This window comes from Sminthopsis crassicaudata, chromosome 1, assembly GCF_048593235.1.
Source record: "Sminthopsis crassicaudata isolate SCR6 chromosome 1, ASM4859323v1, whole genome shotgun sequence".
NCBI lineage: Eukaryota > Metazoa > Chordata > Mammalia > Dasyuromorphia > Dasyuridae > Sminthopsis > Sminthopsis crassicaudata.
In genome coordinates this window covers 625,107,697-625,120,801 of record NC_133617.1, presented here as the reverse complement: position 1 = coordinate 625,120,801, position 13,105 = coordinate 625,107,697, and the positions used below count along the sequence as shown (strand labels likewise).

The window sequence follows — 13,105 nt, the reverse complement described above, 5'->3', positions numbered from 1 at the left end:
CAGTGGATCTCTATTACATCTAAGGAACTGATATATTATTAGTTCCTGTATTTGGCATTTACTAATCTTTAGAACTTGGCCCTACCTTTTCATGTTACCCTGACATATCACTCCCTTTTACTTTATGGGTCAGCTACATTTGCCTTCCCACTGTTGTTCACATACAATCCTCCATCTCCTATCCTCCAATCCTAGATTGTGAATCTTTAGTCAGGCTGCTGCACCACTATGCCTGGGATACATTCCCTCCTCACTTTCTAAAATCTATTGTTTCCTTCAAGACCAAGGTGAATCTTTTTCTGAGCTCCCTAATTGTCAATAACTTCACTCCAGGAAATTAATTATATTTATTTGCTTGTGTATAACTCAATATGCAAACATGTGGTCTCCCCCAGTGAGTTTAGAAGATGTTTCCATTTTGGGATTAGTTTTCTTTAGCACTTAACACATTGTTTGATAACTCATGGCAGATACTTAATAAAATCACTCTTCCTTGAGTTGAAGATTTAGAAAATATGATTGTAAGACCAAATAGTCTTTTGAGTTTCTTACAGTCATTGATCTATCTTTATATTAAAGTATGTCATTGAAAGCATACCCAATGGTGAGGATCTTCTTAATAAGTAAACGATGCCAATTGAGAATCAGACTTTTCACTGGTATTATTAAGCCACATATCCAAATCATCCCCCCTTTTCCCTAACCTCCACCAATGATATATTTTACCTTGGTCTTTTTTCTTTTTCCTTTTTAATTTTTTTCCAATTTTTTGAAGCAAAAGTTATACAGCTAGAGAGTATCTAAGGTAGGATTTCAATTTAGGTCCTACATGACTTCCTAGCTCATTCACTATCCACTGTGCCATCTACCCACTTCATCTTGTAGACTCACCTTGGTCCTTTGTAAAAATTTCTTGTTTTCATTGAGATCATTTAGGCTATACATATGAAAAATGCTTTTTCTACTTAGGATTTAAGAGATCGTTTATGGGATATATGTGATACTCGAAAAGAAGAGGCAGAACAAGAACGAGCTTCTATTATTGATGAATCCTGGTTACAAGATCATCTTGGAATACTCATGAATCATTTCTTTTCTTTGATGCAGGTATGAATGGTCAAGTAATTACAGTATAGTTACCATATGCCATTCCTCCTCCAGCCATTATTGTTTTTGTAAAATGCTAAATTTAGTATCAATCAATCAATATTTATTAAGTATGTGTTATGTGCCAGGAATTGAGATAAATGGGGGGGAGAGGAAAATATATAGATACAAAAGACAGTCCCTGTCCTCAAGGAGCTCATAATCAGCTAAGAATTAATATTGTAAACACTGTTTATCTTTAAAATTCATTGCAATTTGCTGAAAAGGTAAGCTTCATGTAATGATTGTGGTTAACAATAACAATATAAAATTTTCAAATATGTTCCCAAATATCAACTTGCAGGCTTACATTACTTAGCACCTTGGGAGAAAGAGAATAGGTATCTGACACTTTATTGTATGATACTCTCCTACTTACCAGTCATTCAATTTAAACAACCTCAACCTCAACATAAATCAAGATCCAAAATGACATAGTATGTAAGTGGTATGAACATAACTTCCATATAGATGTGGGGTGTAATAGACTGCCCATTCTCAAGAATCTTTTCATACAGGGACAGAGCCAAATGACAGAGACAACAGACACTCATTTCTTTCTGACCTTATCTTACAACCCTCAGACTAATTTACAAATCCAGTCTCTGAATTAGCTCTGGACCAGAGCTCCCACAAATATTGGAAGTACAACAAATTGCCAGCAGAAGATAATTTTGAAGATCTCCAGAAAAGATCTCTTTCAATCAGAAATGGGACAGAGGCAGCCAGCACAAGCAGCTAAGCACAAATGCCAGTGCAGACAACTCAGAGTCTTGGGCAGTGCAGACCCCACAGGACGTGAAGTATCCACATGATGGAGAGTCTATGGGGAGGAATTTACAGCAGCAGTGTTAGCTACTCTGCCTTGGTTGTAAGCAAGTAGATCAACAAAGAAGTTATGAAGCACCCAACACAAACACAAAAGGTAAATAGTGAACCCCAAAATGCCAGAATCTCACAGGACCTGGTCACACCCACCCAATACCAGCCGTGAGTCAGCACTGACCCAGCACAACTACAGCCACTTTTAGAGGAAGCCACTGCTTGTAAAGGAAGCTTGGAAAATCTTTCCCACCCTAAAAACAGACCTTAACTTAAAAAAAAAATGAGTAAAAAAGTAGAGAACTCTTATAACAGACAACTTCTATGGTGAAAGGGAAGAACAGATAACAAACCCTGAGGAGACTAAAGGCAGATTGTCTCCAGATGAAGCCCCAAAAGATGATATAACCTGGTCTCCATCACACAAGGCTCTTCTAGAAGAAATTTAAAAGGATCTTAAAGCTACAAGAAAAATGAGGAAAGGAAATAAAAACCTTGCAAGAGGGTTTGGAAAAGGCATATAACTCATTAAAAGATAGATTCGATAAAATGAAAGAAAAAAACAACTCCCAGAAAAATAGAATTTGTGAAATGGAAAAAGAAAATAACTCCTTAAAAAACAGAATTTGTGAAATGGAAAAAAAATTCCATAAAACAAAACAACTCATTTAAAAATTCAATTGTACAAATACAAAAAGAAGTAAAAATAAATAAATAAATGAATAAAATAATTCATTAAAATTCAGAACTGAACAAATGGAATTGAATGACTCAATGAGCCAACAAGAAGAATCAAGAAAAATAACAAACAAAAAAAAAATGAAAAAATAGGGGGAAAAGTAAAATATCTAATTGGGAAAACAATCAACCTGGAAAATAGATCTAGGAGCGACAATCTAAGGATTATTGGACTCCCCCAAATACATGATGAAAAAAGAGCCTAGACACTATCTTTCAGGAAATCATCAAAGAGAACTGCCTGGAAGTCATAGAATCAGAAGGTAAAATGACCATTGAAAGAATTCACCAAACACCTCCTGAAAAAGATCCCAAAATTAAAACCCAAAGGAAGGTCGTGGCCAAATTTCAAAACTATCAGACCAAGGGAAAAATATTACAAGCAGCCATAAACAATTCAAATACCAAGGAACCAAAATAAGGATTATTCAGGACCTAGAAGCTTCCACTTTAAAGGATTGAAGGGCCTGTAATCTGATATTCTGAAAGGCAAAGAAACTTGGAATGCAGCCAAGAATAAAATACCCTGCTAAAATGACCATTTTCTGTCAGGGAAGAAGAAGGGCATTCAATGAAACTGATGCATTCCATTTATTCGTGATGAAAAGACCAGAGCTAAACAAAAATTTTGACCTCCAAATATAGAGCTCAAGAGAAACATAAAAAAGTAAAATGGGAAAAAACTCTTGACAACTATTTCTCTATAGATAGAGAATACATATACCGTGTTTCCCCGATAATAAGACACTGTCTTATTATTTTTTTGGGACTAAAAAACACCAGAGGGCTTATTTTCAGGGGAGGGCTTATTTTATCCTCCATCATGCCCCTTTTATCCTCCATCATGCCCATTTTAGCCTCCATCATGCCCCTTTTATCCTCCATCATGCCCATTTTAGCCTCCATCATGCCCCTTTTAGCCTCCATCATGCCCCCTGAGTGCTTATTTTATTCTCCATCGCTTACTGAACTTACCGAGTTTTTAGATGGTCCTGTCTCAGCTCTACTCCGCGGCGCTGCTCTCAGTAGCGCCAGCAAGCAAATCACCAGGGAAGAAGAGGATGACGCGCTCACTGCTGCAGCTCTGATTGGATGCAGCTCGGAGCGCGACGTGCGTTTCACCCGGGAGGGGAGGGCGGCGCTGCTTACTGAAGGTACCGCTACGCAGCATATAGCGCAGGGGATCACCATGATGACCGTTTTCATAGTAAGTTCGATAGGGCTTATTTTCGGGGGAGGGCTTATTTTAGCGGAATATTAAAGAGTATGTGGGTGTCTTATTTTCAGGATAGGTCTTATTATCGGGGAAACACGGTATAATGTGATTTTACTGTTAAAATATAAAATATTTTTAATTTTTGAATGAATTTTTGAATGAAAGGAGAAAAGCAAAGAGAAAAGTATAATTTGGCGTTAATAAGATGGCAGGAAATACAGAATTAGTAGTTTTAACTATGAATGTGAATGGGGTGAACTCTCCCATAAAACATAAGCAGATAGCAGACTGGATTAAAATACATAATCTTGCAAAATGTTGTTTACAAGAAACACATTTGAGGCAGAGTGATGCATACAGAGGAAAGGTAAAAGGCTGGAGCAGAATCTATTATGCTTCAGGTTAAATAATAACAAGCAGGGTAGCCATCCTGATCACAGATCAAGCCAAAGCAAAAATTGATCTAAGTAAAAGATAAAAAAAGAAACTATATCTTATTAAGAGGTATCATAGATAATGGAGCAATATCAATTTAAACATATATGCACCAAGTGGTATAGCATCTAAATTCCTAAAGGAGAAGTTGAGTGTTGCAAGAAGAAATAGATAGCAAAACTATAATAGTAGGAAGATCTCAAACTTACTCTCTCAGAACTAAATAAATCAAATCACAAAATAAATAAGAAAGAAGTTAAAGAGTTAAATAGAATACTGGAAAAGCTAGATATGACAGATCATTGGAGAAAATTGAATGGAGAGAGAAAGGAGTATACTTTCTTCTTAGCAGTTCATAGAACCTATATATAGAACCTATACAAAAATTGACCATACATTAGGATATGACCTCAAAATCTTATCCAGAAAGGGAGAAATAATAAATGTATTTTTTTTCAGATCACAATGTATTAAAAATTACATTCTACAAAAGGCCAAGGGAAAATAGTAAAAACTAATTGGAAACTGAATAATCTCATCCTAAAGAATTCATGGGGGAAACAGTAAATCATAGACACAATAATTTCATTCAAGAGAATGACAATAATGAGATAACATATAAAAATTTGTGGGATGTAGCCAAAGCAGTAATAAGGGGAAATTTTATATCTCTAGATGCTTACTTGCATAAAGTGGAGAAAGAGAAGATCAAAGAATTGGGGTTGCAATTAAAAAAATTAAAATCAAAAAAGCTAGAAATAGACCAAATTAAAAATCCCCAATCAAATACTAAATTATAAAAATAAAAATAGAGATCAATAAAATTGAAACTAAAAAAACTATTGAATTAATAAATAAAGCTAAAAATTGGTTTTATTTTTTAAAAAAACAACAAAATAGATAAACTTTTAGTTAATTTGATTAGGAAAAGGAAAGAGGAAAATCAAATTAATTAGTCTCAAAAACGAAAAGGGAGAACTAGCCACCAATGAAGAGGAAACTAGAACAATTATTATGAGTTACTTTGCCCAACTTTATGCCAATAAATTTGACAACCTAAATGAAATGGAGAAATACCTACAAAAATATAGATTGCCTAGATTAACAGAAGAGGAAATAAACTACTTAAATAGTTCCATTTTAGACAAACAAATAGAACAAGCTAAGAATCAGCTCTCTTAAAAAAAATTCCCCAGGAACAGATGGGTTTATGTGTGAATTCTACTGAAAATTTAAAGAACAATTAACTCCAATACTATATAAAGTATTTGAAAAATAGGGAATGAAGGACTCCTACCAAATTTCTTTTATGACACAGACATGTTACTGATACCTAAATCAGGTAGAATGAAAACAGAGAAAGAAAATTATAGATCAATCTCCCTAATGAATATTGATGCAAAAATCTTAAATAAAATATTAGTAAAAAGATTACAGAAAATCATGGATAAAACACCGTAATCAAGTAGGATTTATACCAGGAATGCAGGACTGGTTCAACATTAGGAAAACTATTAACATAATTGACTATATCAATAACCAAATTAACCAAAAAATGATTATATCAAAAGATGCATAAAAAACATTTGATAAAATCCAACATCCATTCTTATTAGAAACACTTGAGAGTAGAGGAATAAATGGACTTTTCCTTAAAACAGTCAGTAGCATTTATTTAAACCATCAGCAAGCATCATATATAATGGAGATAAATTGGAACCATTTCCAGTAAGATCAGGAGTGAAACAAGGTTGCCCACTATCATCATTACTATTCAATATTGTATTAGAAATGCTAGCTTCGGCAATGAGTTGAGAAAAAGATTAAAGGAATTAGAGGAGGTAATGAGGAAACCAAATTATCACTCTTTGCAGATGATATGATGGTATACTTAGAGAGCCCCAGAGATTCTACTAAAAAGCTATTAAAAATAATCCACAATTTTAGCAAAGTTGCAGGATATAAAATAAATACACATAAATTATCAGCATACATATATATATATATATATATATATATATATATATATATATATATCACTAACAAAATCCAATAGCAAGAGATACAAAGAGAAATTCCATTTAAAATAACTGTTGATAGTGTAAAATATTTGGGAATCTTATCTTCCAAAGTCAGGAACTACATGAAAAAACTACAAAATACTTTCCACACAAAGTCAGATCTAAACACTTGGAAAAATATCAAATGCTCTTGGATAGGTCAAGCAGATATAATAAAGAAGACAATACTCCCTAAACTAATCTATTTATTTAGTGCTATACCAATCAAACTACCAAGAAACTATTTCACTGACCTAGAAAAAAATAATAACAAAATTCATCTGGAAGAACAAAAGGTCACAAATTTCAAATGAATTCATGAAGAGAAGAGCAAATGAAGGTGGCCTAGCTGTACCAGATCTAAAGCTATATGATAAAGCAGCAGTCATCAAAACCATTTGGTACTGGCTAAAAGAAGTTGATCAGTGGAATATATCAGGTTCACAGAACAAAATATTCAATGACTATAGCAATTTAGTATTTGACAAACCTAAAAGCCCCAGTTTTTGAGATAAGAATTCACTGTTTGACAAAAACTGCTAGGAAAATTGGAAACTAGCATAGCAGAAAGTGGACATAGACCCACATTTAACACTGTATACCAAGATAAAGTTCAAAATGGATTCTTGATCTAGACATAAGGAATGATATTATAAACAAATTAGAAGAACATAGAATAGTTTATCTCTTAGATTTGTGGAGGAGGAAGGAATTTATGATCAAAGAAGAACTAGAGATCATTATTGATCACAAAATAGATAATTTTGATTATATTAAGTTAAAAAAAAGTTTTGTATAAACAAAACTAATGCAGACAAGATTAGAATGGAAGAAATAAACTGGGAAAACATTTTTTACATCCAAAGGATCTGATAAAGGCCTCATTCTTCTAAGATATATAGAGAATTGATTCAAATTTATAATTATTCAAGCCATTCTTCAATTGATAAATGATCAAAAGATATGAACAATTTTCAGATGAAAAAATTGAAACTATTTCTAGCCACATGAAAAGGTGCTTCAAATCATTATTGATCAGAGAAATGCAAATTAAGACAACTCTAACATACTACTACCCACCTATCAGATTGGCTAAGATGAAAGGAAAAGATGACAAATGTTGGAGTGGGAAAACTGGGACACTGATACCTTGTGGGTGGAACTATTAATGAATCCAACCATTCTGGAGAGCAATTTGGAACTATACTGGGTGGAAGGGGGTAGCCAAGATGGCAGAGAACACACAGGCGTCATTCTAAGCTCCTCTCCTACCCTCATTACTAATTACCAAATTCAGCCTCAGAAATAGTGCTTGGTTGGTAAAATCCACGAATATTGGAAGTGAACAAATGTTGTACTGCTGCAGATAATGTGGAAGATCGCCAGAAATGTTTTTTTTCTGATTGGCAGGAGCAGGCCAGCACAGGCAGGGAGGCAGAACCAGAGTCCAGCACACTGAGTGGACCAGGCTGGGTGAGGTCTCCATGGGTAGAAATTTTGGAGTGTTGCATTGCCACAGGTTGGCTGCTCTGCTTTGGTTGCAAAGAAGTAGATCAGCAGATAAGTAACACAAACTCCAAAGGTAGAGTATACTCCAAAAAACACCAGAATCTAAGGATCTGGCTACAGCCATCCAACACTACAAGTGACTCAGCACAGACCATACCATAACTGTGTGGCCCCAGTCTGCAGTGTGGGGGTTTTTGCCTGGTGCAGCCACACTTCTGCATGGCAGGGGGGCTCTGCCCAGGGCAGCCACAAATCTGCACAGCTGGGGGAGGGGGGATTCTGCCTGGGGTGATAGAACTTCCACAGCATCCGCTGCACTTCCCAGGGCAGAAAAACTTCCAATACAGGGCTCTTCCCAGGGCATTTCTGCAGCTCGGTCAATCTTAGCAGCCCATTTGCAGGACAGCTACTGTCCATATATCCATCCATATGCAGAGGAAGCTAATAACCTCCTTGCCCTGAAGGCAGACCCTAAGGGCTTTTTAAAAAATGAGTAAAAAAGCCAAGCATAGCTAATCATCAATAACTTCTATACAGAAAGAAAAAAGGTTTTCAACCCAGAGGACACTAATAGCAAACAATCTCTAGAGAAAACCTCAAAGGGGGAGGTAACCTGATCCCCATAACACAAGGCTCTCCTAGCAGAAATTATAAAAGATCTTAAAAGAGAGCTAGAAGAAAAATGGGGAAAGGAAAGAGAAGCTCTGCAAGAGAGTTCAGAAAAGGCACATAATTCACTTAAAGGAAAATTTGATAAAGTGGAAAAAGAAAACAACTTCCTGAAATGTGAATTAGAAAAGGTAAAGAACTCCCAGAGAAGCAGAATTAGTGAATTAAAAAAGATAAAGAACTCCCAGGAAAGTAGGATTTGTGAATTGGAAAAGATAAAGAACTCCTAGGAAAGTAGGATTTATGAATTGGAAAAAAGAAAATAACCCAGTAAAAAAAAAAATAGTGAAATGGAAAAAATTCCATAGAGCAAAAGAATTCATTTAAAAACTCAATTGGATATATACAAAAAGAAGTAAAAAAAAAAGCTAATGAAGAAAATAATTCATTAAAAATCAGAACTGAACAAATAGAAATGAATGATTCATTGAGACATCAAGAATCGTCAAGCAAAACCAAAAAAATGAAAAAATAGAAAAAAAGTTAAATATTTATTTGGAAAAACAGCAGATCTGGAAAATAGATCTAGGAGAGATAATCTGAAGATTATTCGACTTCCTGAAAATTATGATGAAAAAAAGAGTCTAGACACTATTATACAGGAGAGGTAAAATAGGTATTGAAAGAATTCATCAAACACCTTCTGAAAGAGACCCTAAAATAAAATAAAGATATAAAATAAAATAAAAATGAAGAGACCCTAAAATTAAAACTCCAAGGAATATTGTGGCTAAATTTCAGAACTACCAGACTAAGGAAAAAAATATTACAAGCAGCCAGAAAAAAACAATTCAAATACCACAATAAGGATCACTCAGGATCTAGCTGCCTCCACATTAAAGGATTGAAGGGCCTGGAATCTGATATTCTGAAAGGCAAAAGAACTTGGAATGCAGCCAAGGATAAACTACCCATCTAAGCTGAGCATTTTCTTCCAGGGAAAAAGATGGACATTTAATGAAACAGGTGAATTCCATTGGTTTCTAAAGAAAAAACCAGCGCTAAACAAAAAAAAAATTGACCTCCAACTATAGGACTCAAAAGAAGCAGAAAAAGGTAAAAATAACTCTTGAGAACTGTATTCTGTTATGGACATACATAAAGAGTACTTGTATAAGTTGATTTTAATGATATAATATAAAAAATGGAAATAAAAATGGAAAGGGGATAGTATAGAAAATAGAAAAGGGGAGATAAAAAGAGGGAAATTACATCCCACCAAGAGGCAAAGGAAACCTATCATATCTGAAGGAATTTAGGGAGAGGGGAGGAACATCGTGTGAATCTTATTCTCATCAGATTTTGTAATGTTCTCTTTGATTCAGTTTTCTTTGGGTCTCTGGGAGAAGTTTCAGTTCAATAATCACAAGAGTTGCCAGGAATTAAAGTTCAAATCCTTTATTGTCTCCTTTAAAGTCCTATCTCCTTCACTTTGGGCTTGGCTAGTTTTCTAGGAAGCCTACTTCTCTCCTTCGTTTTGAGATCTCACTTGTCTTCTCTGCCCTCTGAATCTCTCAGAATGAATCCTGACTGAAGCTCCTAGCTTATGTTCTCTACACTGAATATAAACCAATCATACCACTAGGAAAATATTATTTGTTGTAGGATTAAATAAATCATACTGAACCATGCTAAATTAGATAACCATTGTCTCTATTAATTCCACTGATTTAGCACCTTGTAAGAATCCTTTGTTTCAAGTTCAGAATTCTGGCCCATAACAAGATTTGGCTCAAAGAGAAAATATTGACATATTTGATTTACAGAGAAACTTTTCTCACCTAATTAAAAGGGGGGAGAGGAAAAGGGAAAAGGAAAAATATAATAAGGGAAAGGTATAAGAAAGGAAAAGAGATTCAAAAGGGGTGAGAGGGATTCTAAAGAGGGAGACCTGCATAAGGAAAGTGGTGCCCATAAGTTTCATACTGGGGAGGGGGGGTAAGAAAAAGAACAGCATAATCTGGGGATAGATGGCAGGAAATACAGAATTAGTGATTTTAACCATAAATGTGAATGAGATGAACTCTCCCATAAAGCAGAAATGGATAGCAGACTGGATGAAAAGCCAGAACCCTACAATATGTTGTTTATAGGAAACACATTTAAATTAGGGAGATACATACAGAGTAAAGGTAAAAGACTGGAGCAGAATCTATTATGCTAAAAATAAAAAATAAAGTAAAAAAAGCAGGGGTAGCCATCCTTATCTCAGGTCAAGCAAAAGCAAAAATTGATGTAATTAAAAGAGATAAGGAAGGAAACTATATCTTACTAAAGTATAGCATAGACAATGAAGCAATATCAATACTAAACATATATGCTACAAGTGGTATAAGCATCTAACTTCCTAAAGAAGTTAAAGAGAGTTGCAAGAAGAAATAGATAGCAAAACTATAATAGTGGGAGATCTCAACCTTGCACTCTCAGAACTAGATAAATTAAACCACAAAATACATTAGAAAGTAGTTAAAGAGGTAAATAGAACATTAGAAAAGTTAGGTATGATAGATTTTTGGAGAAAACTGAATGGAGACACTTTCTTCTCAGCAGTTCATGGAACCAATACAAAAAAAAAATGACCATATATTAGGACATAAAGACCTCAAAATTAGAGGCAGAAAGGCAGAAATAGTAAATGCATTCTTTTCAGATAACAATGCAATAAAAACTACATTAAACAAAAAGCTAGGGGTAAATAGATCAAAAAGTAACTAGAAACTAAATAATTTCATCCTAAGGAATGATTGGGAAAAACAGCAAATCATAAATACAATTATTAATTTCACCCAAGAGAATGACAGCAATGAGACCACATACCAAAGTTTGTGGGATGCAGCCAAAGCAGTAATAAGGGGAAATTTTATATCTTTAGAGGCTTACTTGAATAAAATAGTGAAAGAAAAGGTCAATTAATTGGGCTTGCAACTTAAAAATCTAGAAAAATACCAAATCAAAACCCCCCAATCAAATACTAAACTTGAAATTCTAAAATTAAAAGGAGAAATTGATAAGATTGAAAGTAAAAAACTATTGCATTAATAAATAAAACTAAGAGTTGGTTTTATGAATAAGCCAATAAAATAGATAAGCATTTGGTAAATCTGAATAGAAAAAGGAAAGAGGAAAATCAAACTGTAGTCTTAAAAAATAAAAGGGGAGAACTTCCCACCAATGAAGAGGAAATTAGAACAATAATTAGGAGTTACTTTGCTCAACTTTATGCCAATAAATTTGATAACCAAAGTGAAATGGATAACTACCTTCAAAAATATAGGCTTCCCAGATTAACAGAGAAGGAAGTAAATTGCTTAAATAGTCCCATTTTAGAAAAAGAAATAGAACAATCTATTAATCAACTTCCTAAGAAAAAATCTCCAAGACCAGATGGATTTACATGTGAATTCTACCAAACATTTAAAGACCAAGACCTTTACACCTGGATAGAACTAGAAAGAGAAAATGACTCTTACTTCTGCCAAGTAGATATAAAGAAAGACTTTCTGTTAGATACTGGAAAGAGCTTGTCCCCATTCACATGTCTTCTCCCTGAAGCAAATCATTGGAGTCTCTCACATAAATGCCTCCCTTTTAAGTGACCTAGAAATGCACAACGTCCCATTATGCTTACTTATGTCTCCTATTTAGCAGGGCTTTTTAACTTTTTCTATTCACAACCCCAATTCACATGAGAAATTTTTTCGTGACCTGGAGTATATTTAGGTTTATAAAATAGGTATACAAATAAAACATACTAATAATAAATTATAATTTCACAATGCCCACATTCAGTTACAAGACCCTCCATGGAGTTGTGACCCAGTTTATGAAACTTTGCTCTATAGAAACTATTTCATTTTCTTATTTGTATGCTCATTTCTGGTACTTAATATATACCTACTAATCAAGTGATTTTCTTTAACCAATCTTACTTGTATCATCCCTATGCTTTCCTAGTCATTTTCCCTATACTGGATATTCTTCAGCTTATTATTGTCTTTCTAAAATGTGAAAGCCAAAACTGAATACAATATACAAAATGTACTCCAGGATGGAAATTGAAAAATGAATACAATATTAAAAATGTAGTCTTATAGGGACAAAGCACAAGATTTCCTATGGTTATTATGACTCTATTTTTCAATATTTCTGTTAATTATTATAATTTTTGTTAACTTTTAATAATATTCTTATTTAATGTTTCAATGTTTCTATTAACTATCCATGTTACCAATTTTTAAAAAACATTGAATAGCACAAGAACAAGCACAGATCTCTAAGGATATTCTGTCAGTCAATCCATCAATAAACAAGCATCTATTAAATGATGACCTTGTTTCAGGAACTATGCTAAGTATTGAAAATAGAAAGAAAACAAGAGAAATTGTTCTTTCCTTCAGGGCATTGATATTCTCAAGGATGGCAAAAAATTTGTAGTCAGCAAAGAAATATAAGTAGATAGGAAGAAAATGAAGATTAGAGAGAAGTGAGAAGTGAAATGAAATTAATAAGT

General features: G+C 33.9%; 1 protein-coding gene across 13 annotated transcripts in view; it reads left to right on the top strand.

Moving 5' to 3' along the window:
- SPEF2 (sperm flagellar 2) overlaps positions 1-13,105 on the top strand; it is a 244,550-nt gene that overhangs the window by 153,938 nt on the left and 77,507 nt on the right. For all 13 annotated transcript variants that reach the window (XR_012484814.1, XM_074282690.1, XM_074282689.1 and 10 more), the window contains one exon: positions 970-1,107. Coding sequence is in view for 12 of the 13 variants with exons in the window: in XM_074282690.1 (XP_074138791.1) it covers positions 970-1,107 (138 nt within the window). In the remaining variant the exon portion in view is untranslated. The remainder of the gene's footprint in view (positions 1-969; positions 1,108-13,105) is intronic.